The following is a 26,582-nucleotide window of genomic DNA, read 5'->3' as shown; positions in this document are numbered from 1 at the left end:
ATAATATTGAAGATGGCAGAGTACAAAAAAGGATCTAGAATGTCAAATATAATTTGGAAAGCTAGCCTCTAAAAAAAGTCACATTCATGACAAAATATATAAATTTGGCCACAGATTTGTTTTGCACACATGCACAAAATGCATTGTACAGATTTCAAACGTCAATTAGTAMATCTAGGAGAACGATCTCAGATCTCCTACTAGGCCTACCTGAACAAAACAGATTGTCAAAACACTGAAGAGAATAGTAAAAATCTTGGTATACAATTATTTGTATGATCGCAAGCATGGCTGAATGAGCAGTCCGCTATAGAATGCACTATTTAAATCTATGATAGATATTGCATTTCCAGTATGGTCCCTGTAAAAAAGTTGACTGCTCTCTCCTGTCACGTTCATCTCACTCAGGTATAGGCTTGGATGCGTCGCTGGGCAGATCCATCTCCTCATCACTGTCCCCCATGCCTGTGCGATTCATGACACGGCGCATGTTTAAAGGCAAGTCCCCGCGCCTGCAAAGAGTAAATCAACCACTTCAGAGATATTTGGTAGCAGGTTTTATGACTGTGYAATTACTTAAAGTAACACATTTTGAGATCCTTTTATGCTTGTTCAAAGTCAGACACAGTAACGCATTGTATTTCTGTAAGGTGCCAAAAACGCCATTACTCGTGAGTTCAGAATGTTGCCAAAAKAAATGTTACAAATAAATGACACAATCACCTATTCTACCTGACATACATACTCTATACCTGGGGCAAAAACCAAAACGTGCACCCAGGGCGGGCCACAGGACCGAGTTTAGGAAACTCTGCTCTACACAATCCATTAACTAAACCTTGTGCAACATTTCACTAATGAATATAGAGTGGCGGGACGACCATACCGGAGCTTGCTCTTCAGGGTGCTGACCTCTCGGGTCACGGCGTCTTGCGACTCAGTGGCATCCTCAAGCTCCCTCTGCAGCTTCCTGCGGTTGGCGTTGGCCCGTGTCACTTCCTCCTCTGCCTCCTCCAGCTGACGCTTTAGCTGACGTGTGCGGTTGTTCGCCTTTTCCGCCTGTGGAGTACAGGCAGAGGACGTTCGAGCAGTGGCTGCAAATCTATGTATCCTTCATCTATGGAGGCTATACAGTAACTGTGCAAGGTGGTTCAGTGGCTGCATCTATACAGCATGTGGTTTCTGGTTGTTTTCCAGATATCAGCACAGATTCACGACAGGTCTGCACAAATTATCTGGGGTATATTCATTCGTCGGTTTCCATTGGAAAATGTTTAGTCTGTTGCAAAATGTTTTTTTTGTAACAGAAATCGTTTACTCCAAAAAGAAAACATTTTGCAACCAAAACTAGAGTTTACTGGACAAATTCAGTTAGGTCCCTCTCCATTTACTTCAGATTGTTCTCCAACGGAAAMGTTTACTGTAGGAACCAATCTGACTAATGAACACCCCAGACCTTTACAATACATGGAGATTATACAATATGCATCCGTCATATCGCTTGTCTGGTTACATTGCACCTGGGACTATACACACACACACACACACACCACAGGAGGTTGGTAGCACCTTAATCGGAGAGGAAGGGCTCATAGTAATGGCTGAGGTCGAATGGTATCAAATACAAACATGGCTTCCATGGATTTGATCGCTCCGTTCTAGCAATTAACTGATCTAGTTCTATGCAGAGGACCCACCTCTGCTTTGTACTGCTCTGTGTTGCGTCTCTCGTCCTCCACCTGCAGCAGCACCTCCTTCACCTTCTTCTCCGCGCGCCTGACCAGCCTGGACGATTGCTGACGCTCCCTTAGAAAGAAAAAATTCATAGGTCAAAGGGGAGGGACCTTGGATCCTCTCCTACAATACATTGAGAAGGAAGCAAGGAGAGAGGACTTGAGGAAAGACTAAGGGAGACCGAGCCAATGGTTTTTACTTACTTGGACTCCAAGTCCAGTTGCTCCTCTACCTGCAGTATCTTGGCCTCCAGGGCAGCGATAGAGGCCTTGTATCTGGACTTCACAGTCTCCTCCAGCTCYTGCAGCTTGAGCGTCAGCTCCTTGTTCTGCCGATCCAGCTGGGCCCGGGTGCCCTCCAGGCGCTGGGCGGTACTGCGCTCCGCTGTCAGCTCAGTGATCAGCTGGTCGGTCTAGGGCGGAGGTATGGACAAGACTATGCATTGAGATGAACTGGACAATGTAGTGGCCGGCCCATAACATTAGACATGGTGTATTTATCTCAATTGAGTAATTCTACAAATAGAGCTAACGATTCAGGTTGAAACACTACATAACAGAAGTCAATTATTCTTCAAACAGAATCCCTCTCCCTTTATCTCCCTGTGACTAACCCAGATAAATACAATTGAAATACTTTCTCGGTGCAGCTCCTCAGCTTTGCGATCAGTTCATTACCTGCAGTGTGTTTCTCCTCAAGCGGTCGTTGACCATCTCTGTGTTCAACTGCTCTTCCTCCATTTCTTCCTCTAGCTTAGCGATACGAGTCTCCAGCCTCCTTTTCTCATCCCCCGTCAGGGAACTGAGGGCGAGGGGGAGATACATTTGGTTGGGAGGAAGAAAACCATCACAGAAATGGCAAATTCCATGCAAATTAATGCAATTTCAGTGTTTCTATGGAGGTGTCTGAGCCGTACTTCTTAGAGTTGTGGCCGTTGAGCTCGTCCTGCAGTTCGTCCCTCTCTGTCTGGGCCTGTTTCTTRACTCGCTCAGCAGACGCCAACTCCTATGGAAGATTGAGAGGAGTATGTCATGATGAGCATAAGAATACGGACAGTGCGGGTGGAGACAGCGAGCGAGACCTGCAGACAGATGGGCATACCTCCTGGAGATGGATGGTGTCAGCCTCCATTGCCTTGACCTTCTTTTCGTTCTCCTTGGCCATGTTGAGGGCCTCGTCCCTGGACAGACGCAGGTCCTCCAGCTCCCTCATCTGATCTTTCAACAGGGCCTGTATAGGAGAGAACCACAAAGGACTGAGTCAAGTACCACACCAGACTGTAGGGCTTGGTATCATTCTACTGAAATAGACTGCACACTGCCTAATTTGTAGTGAGCTGTGAACTACGTTTTTGTTGGTGTAAACCTTCTAGCAGCTGTTGAACATGCCTTCAACTCACTTTTGGTGCATAGAGAAGGTTACCACGTGTGAGAGACCAAGCCATTCTCAAAACCAAAAGCATCAAATTCACTGCTCTGCACTCAGATAATTACTTCCTGCCAAAGGTCTGACTTGGTTTGTTCAAGGCACCAGCTGGGATCCGTCTGGTTCTAAACTGAGACCAACTCCATTAACTAGGCCCATGGTCACAAGCGCCATCGGATATGCAAGCGCCGATGAGACTTGGAGCAACCACCACCAGGGACACGTGAACATTAACCAACTTCAGAACACTCACTAGGAACAACCGTTCCCCAACGCCTCTTTGCTCAGCCCGGAGTGCTCACTGGAGGGAAACCACCAGCCATATCCTCGCTTTCCTCCACCTTAACAGGAGACGCACTAGGCCTCCATGCGACAGGAACTGTCAACCGCGCCTCAACAGGAAGTGACAAAACCGGTGGATCTGGCTCCTCCAAACTATTTTTCAAGCTCCTGATTCGCCTCAAAAAAACAGCAGCGTCACCCCGCAAAACCCAGATCAGGTCTTCTAGCGGATTCTCACTAGCATCACGACTGGGAAGTCTCCTTCAGTTTAGTGAGAAAATTGTCAGCTAAATCTGACACCTAAACAAGCTCACGGTCAGCCTGCTGAGGAACCACAACCTTACCTACTTTGACAAGGAACATGTCCTTAAATAGACACATGAATCTCAACCTGCAGAAGGCACACTACATCATCTCTCTGCCCAGGTGGTCTCAGCTAGAGACAATAACGATTTCCTAGTTCAGCAAATAATGTCGTTTCCTCCAGGGCCCCCCACAAATCCTCCTCCCTATTGTTTTTCATGAGCACTCTTCTGAACATGTGTAACTTTACAAACTGGGCATACCTCAACTATCCTTGAGAAACTCAACTCGGGCTGCGTTCAGTACGAAACAAAGTGGAATGTCAATTAAACAAAGCGCTGTTCTGAATGACCAGTTGACAATGGGGGTTAGGGAACACTGTCAGCATGGCTGCTGCCCTTTAAATACGTTATTCATCATGCCATACCCCTGCCACACCCAACAACCAGAGAAAACACACCTGTCTGTTCAACAGTCCTCGCTATCCGGGATCCTTGGGACGTCCCCCATTTGAAGTGGATAAGATTATGGTTAAAGTTTGAGTTGAGGATGTCCCAAGGAACCCAAAAAGCACTGACCATTCAAAGTAACCTCGTTCAACTCCTCTGCTATTTCAACCTCCAGCATTTCTGCCACCTGAAATAACTGATCCCTCATTAGCCTGAGGAAAATCCCACGATCCTCTACACACACTGCTGGTTCAAATACCCCCATAGTTAAAAATCAGTATGCCAAAGACAACCAATAAAACAACTGACAARTCAGTAGGCCACTAGCTCACCGCTAACCAAAACACATGCACCAAGCCTCAGAGAACCACGCCATGCACCAAATGCTACCAAACATAGCAACAGTTAGCCACTAGCCTAGCACATCCTCAGACTCAACTGAGAAATCTAATACCAAAAAATAAAATATTAAAATGCCCTACTGTAGATAAGGAATACCAGCTSCAAACAATGTACTAGCCTCGTGGCCACCTCCAAACATTTGTTCACCAAAAACCATCAGCTGAAATCAGCTAACCATAACTAGCACTGCTCAAAACCTCTCCTAGCATACTATAGACAAACATCTGCATTGCTACCCGTAGACTTCATCATTGCGCTAATGCTAGTTAGCATTCACTCAACTACTGCCAACTACATTCAGACAGCACACAGAGACAAACAAAATGGTATCCACAAGTTCAGACTCCAGGTACGTAGAAGATCATGCATGATCCCTTTAAGTCACTTCATGCCACACCCCACCGCATGGAGCAAACGTAGCTTGAACATTTTGGGGAATTGTGTTGGACGGCCAGTCCAAGCAGGTTATTATTTGTTTATATGGTGACAAAATATATATAAAAAAGGCCAAACTAAAGACAAAAACAAAGGAAAGGCCTCGTGGCCACCAAACAAAACCAGCAGCTACGTCAGCTGGGACACTGACTATCACCTTCATAGGCAGCACCTATGTGCAAATAAAGACTTGGCTCAGCATCTCGACCCAGTTGCTGCTGCCACCTGGGGGTGGAGTGTGGAAGTGTATCATGGTAGTGCGTTTGTCTGTCCTAACACTAACCTTCACCCCTATAACATAACTAACGCAATGCACAAAACCTATTATTTGGCAGGGAATACTTTTTGTAGATTATTGATTCTATACCTCAATTTGCACAAGCTGATCCTCTCCAACAGACTTGGAAGTTGTAGCAAAAAGAATATTGGTCAATTAAAAGGGAGAGTCAATGAAACCAACCATGGAAGTATAATATAGCAAATTCAGGGGGTAGCCCCGACCGAGACTCAGACCCAGGTCTAGCAATTGGCAAGCCAACACCTTTTAATTGATTGGAAAGGTGTCAATTACAAAACATTTCATACATGCAGCAACCCTAGTGGAAAATCCTGGAAATACCAGTAAAAGCCTCAACTCACACTGCCCTCCTGTGTGCGTCCCTCTGTATTACCTGCAATTTCTTCAGCTGTTTGAGGGTCTCGTCACGGCCCTTGTTGGCCATGCTGATGCCTGCTTCCAGTTCTCCCAGGTCCACCTCCAGCTTCTTCTTAGCAGCCACGGCCAGGGCTTTCTGCCGCCGCTCATCCTCCAGCTCAGTCTCCAACTCACGCACCTGGGGAACATCACACAGATCCAAGGCTGTATTTAGTAGGTTCAATATTTTTTTTTTGAATTAGCATTTCTTATTGGATAAGTTCAAGTACTCTCTTCCGGTTTCAGACTGTTTTCTTCCAATTGGTATGTAATGAACACAACCCAGTACCTGTTTGACCAGCTGCTTCCTCCTCTCTTCACCCTGCTCGTCTCTGGCCTGCAGGTCCCTGTCGGACTGGGCCTTCATGGCCTGCATGTTGACCTCCAGACGCAGCTTGGCGTCCTCCGTGGTCTGCAGCTCGTCCTCCAGTTCCTCCAGYTGCACRCGCATCTCCTCCAGCTGTTGATCCATGGCACGCTTYGCTTTCTCCAGCTCRTGGACCTGCACCAAGAGACAAAAAGGAGGAATGAGGGAGTTTGGGAGGGATGGGGCATTCACATTTTGCAGCGTTTGGAAAAGTTCCAAACTATCCTCAAGTCTTTCACATCCTTCCGATTTGTAAAACACATTGGAGGAGGAGGTCGGACTGGACTTGCATTTTTAGGAGTCTAGAAGACAGGACGCAAGGAATCGAGAACTTGAKTCACCCACTATCAATAGTTCCACTATCCTTCTAGAGAGTTCTACAACAACATCTGTGATCGGACTTACACTTTTACCGACGTCGTCCTTCGATGAGACCAGGTCCTCCATCTCTGCCTTGAGGACCTTGTTGGCCCGGTCCAGTTCATCCTTCAGGCCCTTAATGGTYTCCAGCTCGCGGGTCAGAGTCAGGGCCCGCGTTTCCTTCTCCCTGGCCTCGGCCTCAGCCCGGTCCCTCTCCTCAGCATTCCGGCTGGAGATGGTCTTCTCCTCAGTCAGCATCTGTTATCAGGACAGGCGAGAAAATATTTCAGTAAGACAGTTGAGTCAAATCTAATTTTTGTTTTGATATAGTGCTCGAAGCAAATTTGAACCTGAAATGATTGATCAATACATCAATCATTACACGTTCATTTTATGAATCGCTTGTCATGGGCCAGTGAGTCAATCTAGAAAACAAGCCTCTAAAAACAGGGTTATCTAGTCCTTGAGGGCTGCAGTGGTTCCAGTCTTCGGCCATCTAGGACCAGAGGTGCTCACTGCCCACCTCTGCTATAGAACCTCTATGCCACCATCACCCATCAACCCATTCACCTGGTCAAACTTCTTCTGCTTCTTCTCCAGGTTGGACACCGTCTGCCTGAGGTTGTCCTGGTCCACCATCATGTCATCCAGCTCCTGCTGCAGACGGGTCTTGGTCTTGTCAAGCTTGTCGTAGGCCGATGCCTTCTCCTCCAGCTGTTGGCCCACGCCCTCCAGCTCCCGCTGCATCCGTTTCTTGTTCTCCTCCGCCCCCTCCAGGGACTGGGTCTCCAGCTCYATCTTCTTCTTCATCTCCGTCAGCTGAGGATAAGAGAAGAGTATGAGAAGTTTGGTAGAAAGGTAAAAAGGGAGGGGAAGAGATGCACATGAAATGTAGTGCCGATTGGTCAAGCTAAAGCATCAAGTCGTGTCAATACGTAAAATACATGAAATGCCTCAGACTTCATGGTTTGTATGTCCAAGCGTACAAGGTGGCATAGTTCAAAATCGGGATTTTATTGAGAAAATAGGAAGATTTCTGTTTGCATTCAGTGAGGTGGTGTAATACATGTACGATAGGGGAAACAAAACTGGGTAGTATTATGGAGATAGAGGGACAGAGGAATGTGCTAGCAACCAGAGCTTGGAGGGTGTAGAGCTGGTACTAACCTGAGCTTGGAGGGTGTAGAGCTGCTTCTCCGTGTTCTTCTTGCCCAGCTCCTCTTCCTCCAGCGTCTCCCTCAGGTTGTTCTGGTCATCCTCCATCTGACGCAGACGAGTGGAGAAGGAGAGCTTCTGACGAGTTTCCTCCTGGAGCAGCGCCTAGAAAGAGGACAAAAAAAGAGAGAAAGAATGGTTAGTGTGTGTTTAAGGCCATTTCTAAAGAGCACAACATGGGTGTGTGCACGAGTCTCTGTTGGTGAGCGTGTCTGTGTGACCGTACCTGTACATCCTGCAGTTGAGACTCCACAGTGGAACAGTCTTTAGTTGCCTTGATGGACTTGCTCTCAACCACACTCAACACGCTGTTGACGTTGTCCAGCTCAGACTAGACACAGAAAGGAGGAATTAACACAGCCATTTAACCACATCCTCCAGAACCACGTCAATCCATTATCATCCATTTTCCCCCCCCCCCCCCTTTTGTTTTCACACTGCTGCTACTCGCTGTTTATTATCTATGCAGTCACTTCACCCCTACCTACATGTACAAATTACCTCAACTAACCTGTAGCCCTGCACATCGACTCGGTACCCCCCCCGTATATAGCCTCGTTATTGTATTACTTTATTTTGTACTTTATTTAGTAAAAATGTTCTTAAATCCATTTCTTGAACTGTATTGTTGGTTAAGGGCTCATAAGTACGCATTTCACGCTAAGGTCTACACCTGTTGTATTCGGTGCATGTGACAAATACAATTGTATCATGTTAATCTATCCATCCACCAACATAATACTTTGAAAACCCCCAAAGTGTTCTGCATACCCCATTCATTCACCCTCTTGCCTCATATTCCTTTCTCCATCAGCTACAGCCAAGCATCCAACCCACACCTACCTGCATCTTTGCCACCTTCTCGGCCAGCTCCTTCCTTTGCCTCTCGCTCTCAGTGTGTTTGATCTGCAGTTCCTGGACCTGGGTCTCAGCCTTCTTCCTGCGCTGCTCTGACTCACTCTTCCCCTGGTTCAGGGTCTTCAGCTCGATGGCCAGCTCATTATGTTCGCTTTCCATGGCCTGCTTGGCTTTCTCCACTGACGCCTTGTTCTGAACGAGCAGACACATGGGCAGGAGGTTACATCRGCGGTTCTCTACCGAAATACTATGAAGTACAGCTCTTTTTACTTCCGAGAAAGTGTTCATGTTGGTTATATAAATTCATGCTGATGAAGACTTCAATATGAAATACAAACTGTTACAGTAAAACCTTGAATGTTACGGGCTGACCGGTCAATCGACAGGCAATATAAAATTTAAATAAAGATTCCACCATTCACACAGTCATGTTAGAGAACCATATGCCCCCCCAAAAGAGAGAAATTCCCATGATGCCTACATATGAACAGTATAATGCAGTTTAAGTGAGCCCTCACCCTCTTGGCCTGCTCCAGCTGTTCGTTGAGCTCGTCGAAGACCTGGTTGTGTTTGTGCCTCATGTCGGCCACCTGCTGCTCGTGCACCTTGGCCTCGTCCTCCAAAACCTTCTTTAGCTGGGTCACCTCAGTCTCACGCTTGGTTCTGAACAACAGGAGAGAGCGATTGAAAGTGGTGGAGGAAGAGGGGAATTGAGGACTGGCCCCATATGTCTTCTCAACAGGTAATGGTCTATAACTAAAACTTGACATTTACACATGGCAAACCACTGTCCCTCACCTCCAACTGTGTGTGTGTGTGTGTGTGTGTGTGCATGCATGCACGCGCCCAGTACCTGAGCTCTTGTTGTGTTGCAGTGGAGTCCAGTGTGTCCTCCAGCTCAGTCTTCAGAGCCTCCAGCTCCTCTCCCAGGTCCCTGCGGTGTTTCTCAGCCTTGGCCCTGGCAGCCCTCTCCAGCTCCAGGTCCTCCTGCAGCTCAGAAAGCTGGGCCTCCAGCTCCCGGATCTTCTTCTGGGCCGTGTTCTTGGCCGCGGCCTCCTCCTCTATCCTGGAGGGGGGTGGGGAGCGAAGGAGGATGGGGGTTAGAGTGTAAAGCATTGAAATTAAAAGTCATACAAGACTATTTTGTCAGCTTTGGTTTTACTGTATGGGCTTAATGAGATCCTAATAAACAGCAGATTAAACTCTTTCAATGGAAAGTAAAATAACATCTCCTTCAGGCCAACCAAATGCGGGCCGCAAGCCAATTTAATGTGGCCTGCGTCCCCCCCCCCCCATACATGCGGCCTATAATGTGTCATTTTTAAAATGACAAATCAGTAAATGAATTTAGGCCCCTTTCTCCAATCATGCATTTCCCTTCCCCCTCACCTGGCCAGCGCAGCCATTAGCTCCTCCTCCTTCTTGGCCAGCTGGGCTCGGAGCTCGGCTATCTGGGCCTGCAGGTCAGCCATCTGGTCATAAAGCTCCGTGGAGTCTCCCTCCAGCTTCCTGCGGTTCTTTTCCAGCTCTTGACGACTCTTCTCCTCCTTCCTCAGCCGGTCTGGTGAGGGAGAGGGATGGGAAACCAGGGTTGTGTCTCAATACTTTTAAGTGGTCTCTTGGTCTCAGATTGCTCTCACCGGCTCTCTCAGATCAGTACAGACGAAGGATAAGAAACAAGGAAAAGTGGTTCACCTCATAAACATAGAACCTATGTCATTGTAGGTCTACGGTCCACCTACCCTCCAGGTCAGTGATCATGGCCTCGTGCTTGTTCTTGAGTTTCTGCAGGCTCTTGGACTTCTCCTCCTCCTCAGTCAGGTTGGTGGTGAACTCTGAGATACGTTCCTCCAACAGCTTCTTCTCCTGCAAGTAAACAAATAACCCCACACTGTTACAAAATAACAACCCCAGAAGGTTACACAATGTCTGAACCATAAGAGCACAACCGGATATTACATTCAAAGATAACACCTAGTCCCTACTTTACTCTTAATAAAAATTGGTCCATGATTACTTGCTTTATTGCTGGAATGATTGAATAACTGCCCAATTGATTATTTTATTCTTCCATCCATCTGAAAAAACATGCTAATGCCTCAACTTGTACTACAAACCTTATTGAGTTTGTTGTTCTGGTCATCCAGCACCATGACATTCTCCTCTATCTTCTTCAGCTTGGCATCTGTAGTCATCTTCTCCAGCTGCAGCTTCTGCCTGGCTGCCTCCTCCTCATCCAGCTGCTGCTCCAGGTCCTAAAGACAGATGGAGGGAGAGAGATGGAACTTTTTAATTCAGATGTTTTCACCTCAATTCCTTCCATCACTCTCTTCCTCTCCAAGTTCATTAAAAGCACCACACCCCTTGGAGGGTGAAATGGAAGGGAAAATGAAAACCAGTGAAAATTTACAAATTTGCAAAGGCAATTTAATAGGAGAAATAAAGTTCATCTTTACATGTGACTGACAGGTTTGGACCACAAGGCTCAATTAACAAGGGAAAGTTAAAGTCCACCATAAATAATATAACTTAAAAAAAAAAAGTTGAACTACCGTGATGTTGGTCTGCATCTTCTTCCGCTCGGTCTGTAGCTGGGTGACCCTCTCCTCTTCCTCCTCCACTCTGGACTCCAGGTCGTGGAGGATCTCCTCCAGCTCCTGCTTCCTGGTGGCCAGCTTGGAGCGCATCTCCTCCGCCTCGGCGCACAGCTCCGTCTCCGCCTGCAGCTGCTCCTGCAGGGCTAGCTTCTCTGTATGCAGCTAGGGGGAGTGGGGGGCATGTGTTAGAAACAGGGCAATGATACACACCAAGGCTGAGATGCTGGTTGGTTTATGATACTATGGTGTTAAATGGTATGGAAGTAATTCACTCCATCCATCAACAATGTGTAAGACACTAGGGGCGATTTCCTGGACAGATTAAGCCTTGGACTAAATAGCAAACTCAATGGCAAATCCCAGTTAAATGCTTTTTAGTCCAGGACTAGTCTGTCTGGGAAACTACACCAATAAGACGTATTGAAAAGCACCAATTCATAATCGTTCTGAGTGTACCAGTCATTACCTTACATTGGAGCCTAGTCTAATCCATAGAAATAGAATTACTAGAAGGCACACTCCATACCTGTTGCTGCTTGGCCTCAAACTCCTGCAACTGCTCCTCAGCTTGCTGCTGCCTCTCCTTGGTCTTCTCCAGCTCATCCTCCCTAGCCTGCATCTCTTCTTCCTGCCTGGTCACCTGCAGCAGAGGCTTCACCTGGGGGAGTAGGGGAAGAGGACGGGGACTCAGGACAATGCAGGTAGCTGAGAAGTAGGGGATGAGGTCTGCAACACTGATATTAGGATGCTCCCATATGGATGTAAACAGTGCATATACCTTAGTGAAGAGTCTCCACCACTGCCAGTTTCGGAGTTTGAGGTAAGCAGCACAGTTCCTCTGGATCACCTTCATAGCAGTCAGCTGCTGCTGTCTCTTCATGAAGGCTCTGGAGACAGACAAAAAAAAACGTTCAATCAATCTACATGATGTTATTGGAGTATGTGTACGTAGCATGCTCACACCAACTAATATACAGTAGAAAAATCACAAGCCAAACCTATGCTAGTCACTGCTCCAAATGACAAATTCCTTACTTGCGGGCCACGTATCCACGACACCAGGACTGGAAGCTGATGATGATGTCGGTGATCTTAATGTCCCTCTCCTCCTCCAGGTGGGCCAAGACGCCGGCCCGGAAAAACACCTTACTCTGGCCAATCCGGAACAGGTTGGAATCCAGCTCCAGGGCCTTGATCTGGGAAGAGGAAGGAGAGAGGATGACATTTGGGAATGACATTGGAAGACTGCTGAACGATGGTTTGTTCGGATGCCTCTTACCATGAGCACACAGGCTTGTTTGCCGTCCATGAATCCCTTGGGAATGGCGTTGGGAGTGAGGATCTCATATCTGGGAAAGCAGGAGAAGTTTAAGTTAAACAGTAAGAGGCTAGTCTGCTGACAGTGAAGCTGATAAACAGGAAGGAGATGACCACACAAAGATATGTTTCCGTGGTTACCTCTGTCTGAACTCCTGGAAGACGATGCGGTTGGGGAAGCCCTGTCTGCAGATACGGATCCCCTCCAGAACTCCATTACACCTCAGCTGSTCCAGAACCAGATGGGGCTCCAGCTTACCAGCCTGACAGTGATGAAGTGAAGCGTCAGGATTTTAAATATTTTTTTTTATAGTACATGTGCTGAAGCAAAGACCAACTAACTGCCTGTGCCTCATTTATCATATATTTATTATTTAAGTTTATAGTCAAATCACTCATTGAGCAATGGAAGATTTGATGACTAGACACCATACCTTCTTCTCGTGGTTGGGGATGATGCAGCGGACGAAGTTGGGGTTGGTGTTCCTGAGAGTGGTCATGAGGTTGGACAGCTGCTCCTTGTAGAGCTGGCCCACGGTGCGGAACATGCCCTTACGGATCTTAGTGGCCCCGTGCATCCCCCCATCAGACATCCCAGCAACCTTGTCCAGGCCCACAATACGGTCCACTGAGAGAGAGAATGAAAAGGAGCAACAGGATCATAGATAGCACTTATCAACTCATCTTTCCTGCAGTTATTTTCTTTCGCCATGTACTTTCAGTTCAAAACATACAGAAAGGTTGCTGCAGTTCTATTGGCCAACACCAAACATGCAGTTCCATGTACCAACAGTAGGTGACATCACACTATTAGAGTCTACAGCCCAACCCAGTTACTTTCTAGTCTAGTGGAAGCTGCTGAGGGGAGGACAGCTCATAATTAATGGTTTTATTGCATTCTATAACCATCATTATGAGCCCTCCTCCCCTCAGACGCCACAGGTCCAGTCAGCTCTCAGTATCTCACGAGACTTACCGTCTCTCCAAAGCTCCGACACAAACTTGTCAGTGGACTGGTTGAGCAGCGTGGCCACGTTGTCATTCAGGGGGTCCATGTTCTTCATCAGCCACTCATCTGCCTTGTAGTCCACCTGGGGAGGAACCATTTTGTGATCACATAGCTGACCAGTCAAGACATTGTGGTATTACCAATTTTCTCAGGTTCAAGATAAATTATACGGGTTGCAAAATTCCGTTTTTTTTTTTTAGAAATCCCGGTTGTAGGATCTAAAAACAGTCATAAAGTCCTGAATTTTACCACCCAATTAGTGATTGATAGATTCACCACGAGTGGTGAACTGACCTTTCCAGCGTAGTGGATGATGCAGAAGTCGGCAGAGTCCTTGAGTTTCTTGGGCTTCTGGAACTTGGGGTTGTTTCCCTGCTCCTGAACCACCTTCTCCACAAAGCTCTTGTCCGTGGCCTTGGGGAACCAGCACTCTTCATCCAGCAGAGCCAGCACACCAGGAGGACTGGCCTAGGAACAGCAGAGAGAAAGGTGGAGGACATTTAAAACATGCTAACTTTAGGGGATATTGACTTGCATTGGTTTTGGGGAAAATATGCCCAAGTTAGCATTTGGTGACAGCAGCCAGGTAAACAAAACATTTGGACAAGCATAAACAGCAATCCATCCTAAGACAATGTGTAATTTGGAACAGAACAAATCACATAAGCCTCAGGTCCATTAGGGAAGAGGTGGAGGTGGCGATATACTTACATGCTTCTCGATGAGGTCGATGCAGGGCTGCAGGTCCAGGCCGAAGTCGATGAAACTCCACTCGATGCCCTCCCTCTGGTACTCCTCCTGCTCCAGGACGAACATGGTGTGGTTGAACAGCTGCTGCAGCTTCTCGTTGGTGTAGTTGATGCACAGCTGCTCAAACGAGTTCAGCTACAGGAGAAAGCGGGGAAAAGACAGAAGTTACACATTGACAGACCTTGTTGGTGGGAACTCAGAAATGCAACGTTTATCTTAACGTGAGAAAGCAGTAATGATATCCACGCACCATCTAAATAGAGATGAAGATGCATTTTGAAAACCAAATGACAATCAACAACCACTCACGCCAAGCCATTGTTTTGTATTCAATGACCAACAAACCCCTCTCCCACGATCTTCAGCTCACCTCAAAGATCTCAAAGCCAGCGATGTCCAGGATGCCGATGAAGGAGGCTCCCTGTCTCTTGGTCTTGTCCAGGGCCTTGTTGATCCTCATCACCAGCCAGCGGAACATCCTCTCGTAGGAGGCCTTGGCCAGSGCCTCCACYGCAAACTCAGCCTGCTCCTGGGTCTGGGCCTTCTGMACGTAGTCCCTGCCCACCTTGATCCTGGGGGACAGGATGGCCCGGGTGAAGTCGGTCACGTTCATGCCCAGCAGGTGGCACACTTTCTGGGCCGCTGAGGCAGAGAGAAAGGGGTGGATGAGTGGCTGGTGCTGGATGAATGGAGAAGGTAAGGGGTTGTAGAAGCCATGAAGGAGGGTTGCAGGAGACAAAGTCTCATTAAGGACCCAAGTGGTGGAGTAGAGGGTGCGCACTTTTGTTCCAACCCAGAACACACTTGATTCAATTAAAATCACAGAGCTCTTGATTAGTAGAAACAGGTCAGCTACTGCTGAACTAAAAGACAAAAAAATTGAACCCAGTACCGATCCTGGGGGAACCCCAGAAATGATTAGTGTAAAACAGATGTAAAGTACCTGTGTCATCAGGCATGGAGGCCTGGTCAGAGTTGCGCTCCTTCTTGAAGCTCATGTTCCCCAGCTGGAGAACGGCGGACACAGTTTTCAGAAGACCTGATGGAGAACAAGACCATCAATCACAAGACATCAGTTATTTACAGAAATTGCATTGATCTTGAAAAAAGCTATTAGAATACTGTAGTATTACAGGCTAAGAATCAGGCGTGACAGGGGGAGTTAGCGTACCTATCCGCTCCTCCTCTGGGATGCTCATGATGTTGAAGGCGTCCATGGTCTCCACAAACAGGTCCCGGTCCTGCTGACCAGGGATGGTCACGTTCCCGTGGGTCAGGAAGCGGTAGTTCTTGTAGTCCTCCAGACACAACTCAGCTGGTTAGAGAGAGACAGAACACATAAGCTTTACTATAAGACATTATAAAAAGGAAGATATATGCTTTAGTTATATCAAGTTATAAAGCATTATATCTGCAGGCTTCAAGTAAAACGTGTTAGTGGATTTAATTTGATTTAAAATCAAGACTTATTTTACAGTCCAACCATTATACTTATAATAATGGCCGGCATGTAAACTAGCTGTTAAGAGTGTTTGGCCAGTAACCGAACAGTTGTTGGTTTAATGTACCCTTGAAGGAACTTATCCTAATTGTTCCTCTAAGTCACTTGGGATAAAGGTTTTTGCTAAAATGACAAAATGTAATAATCGCCCCGCAACCCCCCCCCCAAAAATGACATGGCATAAACATTGATATAAAATGAGTTTGTTGGTCACTCACAACGCATTTTGTCCCCAGCTCCTGTGAGCATGTAATAGAAGATGTGGAAGGCTCTTTCATCCTTAGCCTGCCGGATGGCTCTGGACTTCTCCAGCAGATCTGGCAACATGGTTCGTCAAGAAAAGAAAACCCACCACAGACAACCAATAAATTACGGAATATTTGATGTTAAAGCTACAATCCTTAGTTGTTACATCGATTTTTGGACTTATGAGTGATACATACCCATTGATTCTTGAAGAATAACTTATACTGCCTCATTAGCTTAGCGATACTGCCGTGCGCCCTCAGAACCCAAAATATAAGCTTGTTTGACTCCAATGTTTGTAAACAAATGTAAACGTTAAACACTGTATAGCTTCAAGGCATGGCTAAAACTAAAACGTTGCCATCGTGGATGGTCAGTCCTCACACCCATAGCTCTAGCCACGTGTGTGTATTTATTTATCCAAGCCCATCCCTCAGGTTTCTCAACTAACGATTCTAGCTTGAAGGCTGTACATGTCCTTCTAGAACTATGACGACGTATTGATCGAAAGGATACAAGTTTCAATGTTGGCTCCCACAATGTATCCATTGACGTCGAAGTTGATCCGGATAAACTTCCCCTGGGAAGAGAGATAAGGCGAGATTTGTCACTTGTAAGACCAGCTGGCAGTGGATCCAGTTAGTCAATACTGGTCTCGTCATTATCGCCATCACATAATTGCGCAAAGACGCAAAAAAAAAAGAAGGTTCTTACGAATCTGGAGGAGTTGTCATTCTTGACCGTCTTGCCGTTTCCAAAGGCCTCTAGGATGGGGTTAGCCTGCAGAAGTTGTTTCTCTAGCTCCCCCTGGTGACAAAACATATACATGCAGTATATTCACAAATATACTCACAGGTATACCAAACGTCATCATTATGGCAGTAGGATGGCAGGATGACTCAACATGAGCATTCATGCAGTAAGATGCTGCAACTACTTAATTCATTGCTGCAAGCGTTGCATTTCATCTTGGCGAGAAGCATTGGGAGCACCCGCTTGACTCCATGCGTTTGTCGTGGAACTATAGCCATGTTATGCACACGGTACACTCAGTGGCCAGTTTATTAGGTACGACCATCTAGTACCGGGTTGGACCCGGGGCATCAATTCTACAAGGCGTGGTGTTCAAATGTTGCTCAATTGGTATCAAGGGACCTAACGTGCGCCAGGAAAACCCTTCCCCACACCATTACACCACCAGTCTGTACCGTTGACACCAGGCAGGATGAGGCCATGGACTCATGCTGCTTACGCCAAATCCTGACTGTCATCAGCATGACTCAACAGGAACCTGGATTTGTAGGACCAGGGAATGTTTTTCCTCTCAAGTGTCCAGCGTTGGTGATTGCGTGCCACTGATTGGAGTGGAACTCTGTGTGGTGGTCTGCTGAAAAAGCCCATCCGTGACAAGGATGGAGGAGTTGTGCATTCCGCCTTTATTTGTGGCCCTGATTCTTGCCATTCTCCTTGGACCTCTCATTAACAAGCTGTTTTCACCCACAGGACGGCCTCTTACTGGATGTTTGTTTTGTCGCACCATTCTCTGTAAACCCTAGACACTGTCGTGAGTGAAAAGACCAGGAGGCCGACCGTTTGAGATAGGAGGCCGACCGTTTGAGATACTGGAACATTCAATCGAACAGTAACTGAATGCGTCAATGCTCGTCTGCCTGCTTTTTATAGCAAGCCACAGCTAGTTGACTCACTGTCTGTAGGAGCAAACCATTTCTCGTGAATGTGATGGTGTACCTAAAACTGTCCCGAGTGTATACTGCCTTAGATCAGTTTTCATCATAGACATATAGAAAGTAGCAGGTGTGCATAGCTGTAAGCAGTAAACAGCAGGATATGCTACAAACCAAGAAAGTATGACCGCAGGGAAGCTATAATTTCCGAATAAACAGCCACTCATTCGTGTTACATATTCCACATTCCGACACACACTCCCGTTCCAACCACAAGCCCAGACTTACACAAGCACAAAAGATAAGCACTTAAAGTACATTCGAGACAGTCGCCAAGATCCCAAGACAGCACACAGGCATGGAACACCCAAAACAGGTAAATCAGCTTTTGTTGTTGACCACTTGTTCTAAGACCAACCAGATGAGGTGGACAAAGGCCAGGGAGCAGGGTGGGACAGGTCAGACAAACATGAGACTGGGTTACCCCTTCACTACTAGTGTGGCCTGACTCATGAGCACTTTGCTGATGGCTAAACACACACAACTTCAATTTGATTCTAGGGCTGTGTTTACACAGCGTCCCAATTCTGATCTCCCCCCCCCACTACATAACAGATCTTTTTCAGAGCTGATCCGATTGGTCTTTTGACCAATTAGTGAAGAAAAAAAAAAGACCAGAATTGGGCAGCCTGTGTAAACAGTCCGAAGCATTGTTACTTGATCTGCTTTACTATGCAGTCATTTGAAATATCACGCAGTACTCTTCTTGTCCTAAATCTCTAAGGCGTTAAGCTTTTGGTATAACATAACACTTCATCACGCCTCAGATACAGCCTTTCACCTGTACATTACACCAGCACACAGCTTGCAGTTAGTAGAACATACATGTACATCAAGGGGGGGGGGGCGCTGGCAAGCGGGAGAGATGGCGAGCGATTAACTCACATGTGCTAACGCTGCACCCTAGAGATGGGAACGATGATAAGAGAAAGAGTTGATCACAAGTACTAGCCTACAGTGGTAAAACAAACTAATACAGTGTCATGCAACAGTCATTACAGTCCCATCCAATGTCAATGGGCTGTATTCAACTACCTGAATTCAGGAAATGGGCCCCTATTCATAAAGTGTCTCAGTAGAAGGCAGTGCTGATCAAGGATCAGGTCGCCTCGTCCATGTAATTTCGCTCATATTGAGAGGTAAAATGCTAAAACTGGCCCTAGATCAGCACTCCCTCTGAGACGGTTTATGAATACTGGCCCTGGTGACTCCAGGGAGGCGAGACAGGCAGGTCCGGGCCTGAAACAGGAATGCTAGGAACAACTACCCTGACTACCCATAATAAGCACAGGGGGATGAGAAAATGAGCAGCAGAACAGGACAACTACAGAGGACAGAGAATGGAGGTGTAGGAAGAAGGGGAGTGAGGAGGTGAAAAGGAGGGCTGGTACTGACCTGGTCTTTCTTCGACTTAAAGGAAGAGGCAACGTGTGCCAGATACTGGATCACTTTCTTGGTGTTCTCAGTCTTTCCAGCTCCCGATTCTCCTCTGCAGGAAAGGAGAGAGAAAAGGGGAGAAGGAGAGAAATGAGAGGGAGGGAGAGAACAGGAGTTGCTGATTGAAGGGATCAGACGGCAAAATACATCTCATAGGAGCTAGACAACAAGCATAAATAAAACCAGGAAGATTTTGAGCAGAGACATAGCTTACGTGCAGAGGATGGACTGATCTTCACGATCTGAAATAGAAGACAGAAAATACATGTGAGTGTGCGCGCGCGTCACAGGTGTGTATGTGGCACAGGTGTGTGGCATCACATCCTCTCACCCTGCATCATACTCCTGTAAGCGTTGTCTGTGATGGCGTAGATGTGAGGGGGCATCTCGTGTCTCTTCTTGCCCTTGTACATCTCAATGATGTTCTCGGAGTAGATGGGAAGGTACTTGTAGGGGTTTATCACCACACAGAAGAGGCCAGAGTACGTCTGAAAGTTACAAGAGAAGGGACTGAGCACACAGGCAACACTAACCATCTACACCAAGATTCTGACCCAAATCTCACAATATGGCAAAAGATGAACGTGAACAATATGCCGTTACAAAATCGGTTGTCCAGAGTGCTGTGTATTTATCAGAAATGTAAATTGTTCTGGATAAGAGTCTCTGTATACATGTGTTATTTTACGCGCATTTATGTGGATTCTGTCTGTATGTAAATATGTGCATATGAAGCATGCAAAACACTCACGTAGATGAGGCCAGAGTAGTAGCGATCCTTGAGGTTGTGCAGCACTGAAGCCTCGTTCAAACACGTGAGCTCGGCCATGTCCTCCACCTTACTGAACTTGGGAGGGTTCATCTTCTGGATATCGTCCTTGTTCACCGTCACCCTCTTGCCTGTATCGGCTAGCTCCACCACACACTCCTCTCCCTTCTCTTCCTTGACGGAGCCGGCCACGAACCCCAGCGTCTCCGAAGGGATCCATACTAGCTTCTTGGTGGCCCAGTCGGCCTGGTCTAGGGGGTTGGCGACCTTACCGCCGTCTCTGTAGAGGAACTTGTCCGCTTCGGACATGGTGGCTGTGGGACGAAGACAACAACAACGATAAGACCACCCAGGAGGTAGGCTGGAGAAAGGAACGTGAGCCAGAACATAGTGGCTGTAGAGCGGAGAGGAGAAACACAAGTCACGGAAACACCCGGTGAAAAATTAATTGATGATCATGGTTTGGCCCAGGAGTTTGTCCTGAACACATGACCGGATTTATCGAGTTCGGCTTCTCCTTGTACAATAACTGATTTGCTTCTGACATGGCTGTAGAATGGATAGGGAAAATAGGACAAGTGTCCAGAGGGGAAAAAATGCGGACATGCTGAGCTAACCGAAGACTGTTACAGCCCAGCAAACTATTTTGGTCAAAATGCCTTACTTTAAAGTGAGGGGCAACCACAAACAGCATGCAGGTGCAGTTCAGACTGTTCCAAATGACTAAAGGTACAGCTCAACTGACGTAATTCTTTTGGTCATACGGCGTCCCGTTCCTTGGATTAAATACCTTAGAGACGAAGTTTGAGTGAAATGTTTAAGTGTATAATTCACTCAACCCGTCTAAGTTCAGGTCATATATAATATTACTGTAACCATTTCAGAACACGTGATCATTGTTGAGAACGCTGAACACGAGCTTGTTCTACAAAGGTTTAACATGTAATTCCCATTTGCTGAAAATGCATTGGTATGCGTGAAATAAACATGTGTTACATGAAACGTGCTTCTCAGGAATATTTGCCATGTATGAGAGGACGCGCACACACCTCCGCTTGCACACGCTCGGCTGCACGCTAGAGTTTGTATGATGAGGGTGTATTACGAGGATGATCTGCTGTAAGCTTGGTAGATTTTCTCATGAGACGTAAGAGGCGTTATGGACCGACTTTGTCCAAGCATAAACTGGATCAGACTCTAAATGGGTTGTGACAATCAGGAATTGTGCATGCACACGTCATCGGAGTCACACACACCTTTCTATCATGACCTTTGGCACTTACACGCTGGTCTTTGTCACTCCTGCTTCCCTCAACAAGACAACTTCTGGGCATTGACCGGGTGCTCCCTACATAGACACGGGCACTTCTCTCCAACAACTGTTCCATACATGCATCGTAACCTTTCTCTTGTCTTCCTATCCCTTAACAACCAAAAACAGAACATTCCCACTATTGCTTGATGCCTATGCTCGATGAAGTTGACAACATGAAGGGACTACCTGAACTTTGTCTAATAAACACTTGGTTTTTGGTTTGTTGCAAAACAAAAATGCTACGGTGTGCCATATTGAATGGACCCCAGCTGTCATGTATTACACAACGTCGTCTTACGGACAAGTAAAGAGCGGCAGACCAGTCAGAGGAAGACACATGAGGGCTCCCTAACTTCCTTTGAAGGGGAACAGAAAACAGGACAGCCAGTGAGGAATGTCTGGAGCAAGTTTAGACAGACATTTCATTATACTCAGCCACCACTCCCTTAAGAACAAGACGCCGTGTCTCTTTAGGAATACCTTCACTCTTCAGGTTAAATTGGTGAATACACAGACAGATCCACATCTTAACCTACTACTCCCCCCTTCGATTCTTGGGCCTGTATTCATAAAGCGTCATCAGAGTAGCTCTGGTGCTGATCTAGGATAAGGTCCCACCTGTCCATAATCTTTATCAATATGATCCAAAAGGCTGATCCTGGATCAGAACTCCTGGACTGAGGCGCTTTATGAATACAGGCCCAGGTATTCTAGGTCAATTTCTATTTCTATCTGCTTGTGTCTCTAGCTATGACTCTTTCAAGGGTGTGGGTGTGTGTGTACATACTCATGGGCCTCAGGCTACAAGTACAGACTACAACACCCAGTCGTAACCAGTTTTTACCTCCTTGGTAACATTGTAATTACATTCCAGGTGAGATCTATATCTTCAAGATTACATAACTTGTACAGGGTTGCCTTGTCCACCACTATAATTCTATGCCTCAGGCTGCATTTTACACAGGCAGCACAAATCAGAACCCCCAATTTGTCTTTTGACCAATTAGATCAGATCTGCAAAAGATCTTACGTGAAAAGAGCTTAAGTGATAGTTCAAAAGACCAATAAGTGGAAAAAAGATCAGAATTGGGCTGTCTGTGTAAACGCTGCCTTATACTGGGTGAAGGCTAATGAAGCTGTGTCCAGATCAGCATATATTTCAAGGGTTTCTCCTGCTTCCATGCAAAACATGGCCGCGTGTTGATCATGTCACCCATAGTGCCTGAGGTGGTGACACTGAACAGTGTTTTGTGTTTCGTTTCTAACCCCTGTCCCCCCTGTCAGGGAGAAAGTGTGAAAAAGGAACAGAGAGAAAGAGGGAGAGAAAGGGGGATAGAGAGGGATGAGAGAGGGACAGAGCGATAACATCCAGCTGGATAACATCCAGGTGTCTCTAAGTTCATTATGGGCTCAGACTGTCTTTAATCAGAGCATCAGAGGGGGAGGATCACCTCAAGGATCTCTGTGTACATGCTGTTGGCTGCCCACTACATGTGCCAGCAGGAGTGGACTACTAAACCAGAGTAAACCAGTGTGAGTACACAGCTTAAAATCAGGACTGTTCCCACTCATAATGACCCACGCATGCTAGCCTGATCCCAGATCAGTTTGTGCCGTCTCGCCAACTACTTGTCACTCAGACCGAAAATGACACTGACTGACAAGTTGGCACAAACAGATCTGGGAATCAGGCTGATCTCATGCACGTAAGCCCCATCTGAAACACATAGGAGGAATGGGTTCTCGTGGGAGACATGAGGGAATGCAGACAAGACGACCATGAGAACGAGAGACTGTCACATGAATGTGGGTTTTCAGCAACAAAGTGCTAACTGTGGGCCAACTGCCACAGGAAGTTGTGTGATATGATGTTGCAGTGTTGACATGCATTTCCTGAGGGTCTTATTGCCCAACTTCAGTCTAGAAAGGACACTACTGACATCCACAATTGATGGTACCCATTGTCATAGTGTTAAGAGGATCAGCGTAAGCTCATACAGCGGGCTGTGACTGTCAAGGATTTCCTAGTCACCTTTCAACTCGTATGACTGGCTTGTCAACTCAAAAGACTAGTGTCAATTAAAAAGGGCAATTACACCACTTTCAAGCTAATTTCCATCATCTCCAGCACAACACCAGTGTCCATCTACATATTTGAAAAATGTACATAAATACATTTTAAAAGTTGCTGGAGATAATGATTGAGGTTGAAAAGTGGCAGAATTGCCCTTTAACACAACTCCTTAACCATTAACTCGAGGGACCCGGCATGGTTCGTCTTGCAGTTGCCCGATTAGATTTCCGTGCATTGGGTCTAGATCTGTGTTCAAAAAGTACTTGAAAAGAGAAGGTAAGAAAATGATAGTCATAAACCAGCAGGAAAAATAAGACATTTATTTGGCGGCCCGGTAGTCAATGCTTTGCAGCCTGGTTGTTGGGAAACCCTGCTATAAATCCTGTATGGCAACACATCCAACTCTGCTACCAACCAGTGTCATTTACCTATGTTATGCAGTCATTGTATCTCAAAACTGTTGTCAGACAGCATAATAAAGTCCGATAGCTCAAGGTGCTGCAGATGGAGATGGCATGTCGGTGGCTGTTAAAAAGGGCAGGGGGAAGCCAAGCTAAAGACTGGATTTTATGGAGGCCAAGAACACAAGTGCGTAGAGGTGTTGAAACGTGTTGCTGAGGACAGCAGGGCAGGTCTGTCAGAGCTAGACATTAGCCAGTGGTGACCTCATCACACCTGGTTTTAAACAAACAGCATTTTGAAAAAACAGTCAAATACTAGCTGGGCTTAATTTCGTGGCACAATGGAACCAATGGCATAGTCCCAACAGTGCAAACATCACCCATCTGGCACTCCAGGTAGGCTTAATGCCCCCCTATTTAAAATCTTGACTCTTGGGTAGATGTAAAAAGTTAATTTGGGACACTCCAATTGGTATGATATGTTACATTTCGTATGGTATGTATTAATTTGTGGATGTCCATGATCCATTTCATGTGCTGTTACAAATTCCAATTTGTTGTCAGCAACGCTAGCTTGGTGGCTAACGTTAGCTGGGGTTAGGGGCTTAAGGTTAGCCAACATGCCAAGTAGTTGCAGAGTAGCTAAAAAGTAGTCGGAAAGTTGCTAAAACTGTCCGTGATGAGATGTGAACACACAACCTTTGGGTTACAAGAAATTCGCTTTATACTCCTGCCCGCTCAACCACCCTACTTTATTTTCTGTCTTAAATAACCTTCTGTCATACGTAACTATTTTTTATTTTACCTTTATTTAACTAGGCAAGTCAGTTAAGAACAAATTCTTATTTTCAATGACGGCCTAGGGGCAGAACAGATTTTTTTACCTTATCGAATCCCCCAGCTGACCTTGCAACCTTTCGGTTACTAGTCCAACGCTCTAACCACTACGCTACCTGGCGCCCTACTATACCAAATGTAACATATCATACTAATTTGAGTCACCCGGATTTACATTTACTATGTTACGTGTAGTCTGAGACCAGGCTGTCTCTTATCATCTAGTTAATGCAGGTACTAGGAGTGGCCAGGCATGAACAACTTTAGTATCTATAAAAAATGGGTGGGGGAAGTAACTAAGCAAGATGGTAGATATGATTGCAGAACAGCTATGCATGTACTAATCATATAATTCTATTTTAAGGTGTGTATGGTCTAGTCCCCAAGGAAGGACTCGATTCCTACCAGGAACATTGCATTCTGCTAAATAGCTTGAAGACAGCGCAGTGGCCTGAGTAGGACATTCACTGAACTGAATACGGGTTCGGCTCAACAGTTCAATGCCACACCTTTACCATACGAAACAACTCAAACACGAGACCCAGTATTTCAGGTGCCAAAACCATTGAAATGCGAGTGTGTGCAAATTGTGTATCCTTAGGGCAGATCCATATCAGGGCGTGCGTGCATTTTGTGCTCCAAGCCATGGTCTCAAATTACAACTTCAAACCAAGACAAGCAAACATCAGATAAATTGGCAGTGTTGGAGAGCAGTGTACTCCATTTAGTCCAACTAGTAATTTAAATATTTAGTAGGCAAATGTATATTTTTCCACATCAGACCTGCGTAATTCTCACTTGAAACATGGTTTGTTTAATAGGCTAAAATATACATTTGACATTTTCTGAAATGTCAGACTACAAATTGAAAGAACAAATCACTTTGGGGTCATATTTAAACAAAGTGTATTTTAGCCTTCAGTTGAGTAAACCAGGTGTTTTTTTTAGGGTAACTTACTTTCTTTCAGTGTGAAATTATTGGTAGGTTAGTAAACTATATTTTCAGCGTAGCTTCCCAAAAATAGTAAATTGGTCAACGTAAAGTGCACTACTACAGGTTTGATGGCTGTGGTTCGGAATAGCCACCAATTTTGGGCAGCAGAGCATAGGATTGGACACTGGCTGGGTGTTGTCATTGTTAATTACTTATCATGAAAAGGTAAAATAATAATTGTTTGTACAGGTAGCCTACAATTGGCTTACCTTTGCAGATGCTGCCATCCAGGTTAGCTTTACTCAATGGCTATACTCAAACTGTCACAGTGCAAATTTGACGGGACTAATGTGAAATGACTAGAAAGAGTATCAATATTAAATCCCATCAACTAGTAATGTAACGTTAGTTTGCAATCTTTCCAAATGTCCCTTCGTTACTACCACCGACTACGTTCTCACCTGAAACAGTGACAAGGCTACCTTGACGTCGAGTAGTGCGAATGCTGCTGGACGCATCGCCTTTCGATCTACATTCGCGATAAAAACGCAAAAGCTCACATGACACAGAACTAATAAAAATAACCTACTTGTCTGTCGTCGTTTGTAGAGTTACCCGCAACAGATTTGGAAGAGAGCACTAACATACTATAAATAGATCTCATCCCACGAGGATTACAGAGGGACCGATTGATAGGTAACCTTGATAAAAATAAACTTACCTTCTACTCGGTTGTAGGCACTACGGGGTGAATTCGTTTGCTCTACCGGTTTCCGTGTTTGCTAAGGCAACTTCTTCCGCGCGACAGCAAACTCAAGAAACCCTACTGCAGATGATTTCCTTCTCAATTATTTCCCTTTCTGTTGTCTCTGCGCCGGGCGTGACTGAAATGGGGTGGACATATCTAAACTACGATCCACCCACTTTATCATTCACAGGTGAGAAACGTCTGACTGCGACCCGCGTCCTCGCCAAGACTAGGTAAGAAACGCCCACGCCCATAAAAAGCCCGCCCCTCTTATACTGGCTCTTGGCTACTTACGTTAGAGTAATTTAGCAGAAGCTCATTTAACCAGAGCAATTAGGGTTAAGTGCCCTGCTCAAGTGCACATCGATAGATTTTTCC

At 46.0% G+C, this 26,582-nt stretch overlaps 1 protein-coding gene across 2 annotated transcripts; it reads right to left on the bottom strand.

Annotated features, from left to right (window-relative positions):
- Nucleotides 1-353: 353 nt before the first annotated feature.
- On the bottom strand, nt 354-26,317 carry LOC112070866 (myosin-9-like). 2 transcript variants are annotated; one of them, XM_024138320.2, is made up of 41 exons: nt 26,178-26,317; nt 19,878-20,209; nt 19,458-19,614; nt 19,341-19,368; nt 19,085-19,178; nt 18,575-18,592; nt 16,659-16,751; nt 16,461-16,524; nt 15,917-16,015; nt 15,369-15,512; nt 15,141-15,236; nt 14,568-14,839; nt 14,159-14,332; nt 13,742-13,915; nt 13,415-13,529; nt 12,873-13,066; nt 12,580-12,701; nt 12,401-12,470; nt 12,157-12,317; nt 11,900-12,008; nt 11,648-11,779; nt 11,077-11,283; nt 10,642-10,779; nt 10,267-10,390; nt 9,914-10,085; nt 9,378-9,590; nt 9,043-9,187; nt 8,510-8,716; nt 7,893-7,997; nt 7,619-7,771; nt 7,022-7,270; nt 6,497-6,709; nt 6,014-6,226; nt 5,702-5,863; nt 2,836-2,964; nt 2,651-2,739; nt 2,412-2,535; nt 1,938-2,146; nt 1,698-1,806; nt 887-1,059; nt 354-512 (listed from the first exon to the last, which is right to left on the bottom strand). In XM_024138320.2, exons 2-41 carry the CDS (start codon nt 20,202-20,204, stop codon nt 401-403), a joined length of 5,889 nt encoding a protein of 1,962 aa, XP_023994088.1. In that variant the 5' UTR covers nt 20,205-20,209; nt 26,178-26,317; the 3' UTR covers nt 354-400. The 2 variants fall into 2 exon arrangements, with proteins under 2 accessions (XP_023994088.1, XP_070295258.1); XM_070439157.1 differs by lacking the exon at nt 18,575-18,592.
- Between the last annotated feature and the right edge of the window lie 265 nt (nt 26,318-26,582).

Source organism: Salvelinus sp. IW2-2015, unplaced genomic scaffold (assembly GCF_002910315.2).
Source record: "Salvelinus sp. IW2-2015 unplaced genomic scaffold, ASM291031v2 Un_scaffold1441, whole genome shotgun sequence".
NCBI classification, from domain to species: domain Eukaryota; kingdom Metazoa; phylum Chordata; class Actinopteri; order Salmoniformes; family Salmonidae; genus Salvelinus; species Salvelinus sp. IW2-2015.
The sequence above is the reverse complement of the archived record's forward strand: the minus strand, read 5'-3'. Positions and strand labels throughout refer to the sequence as shown.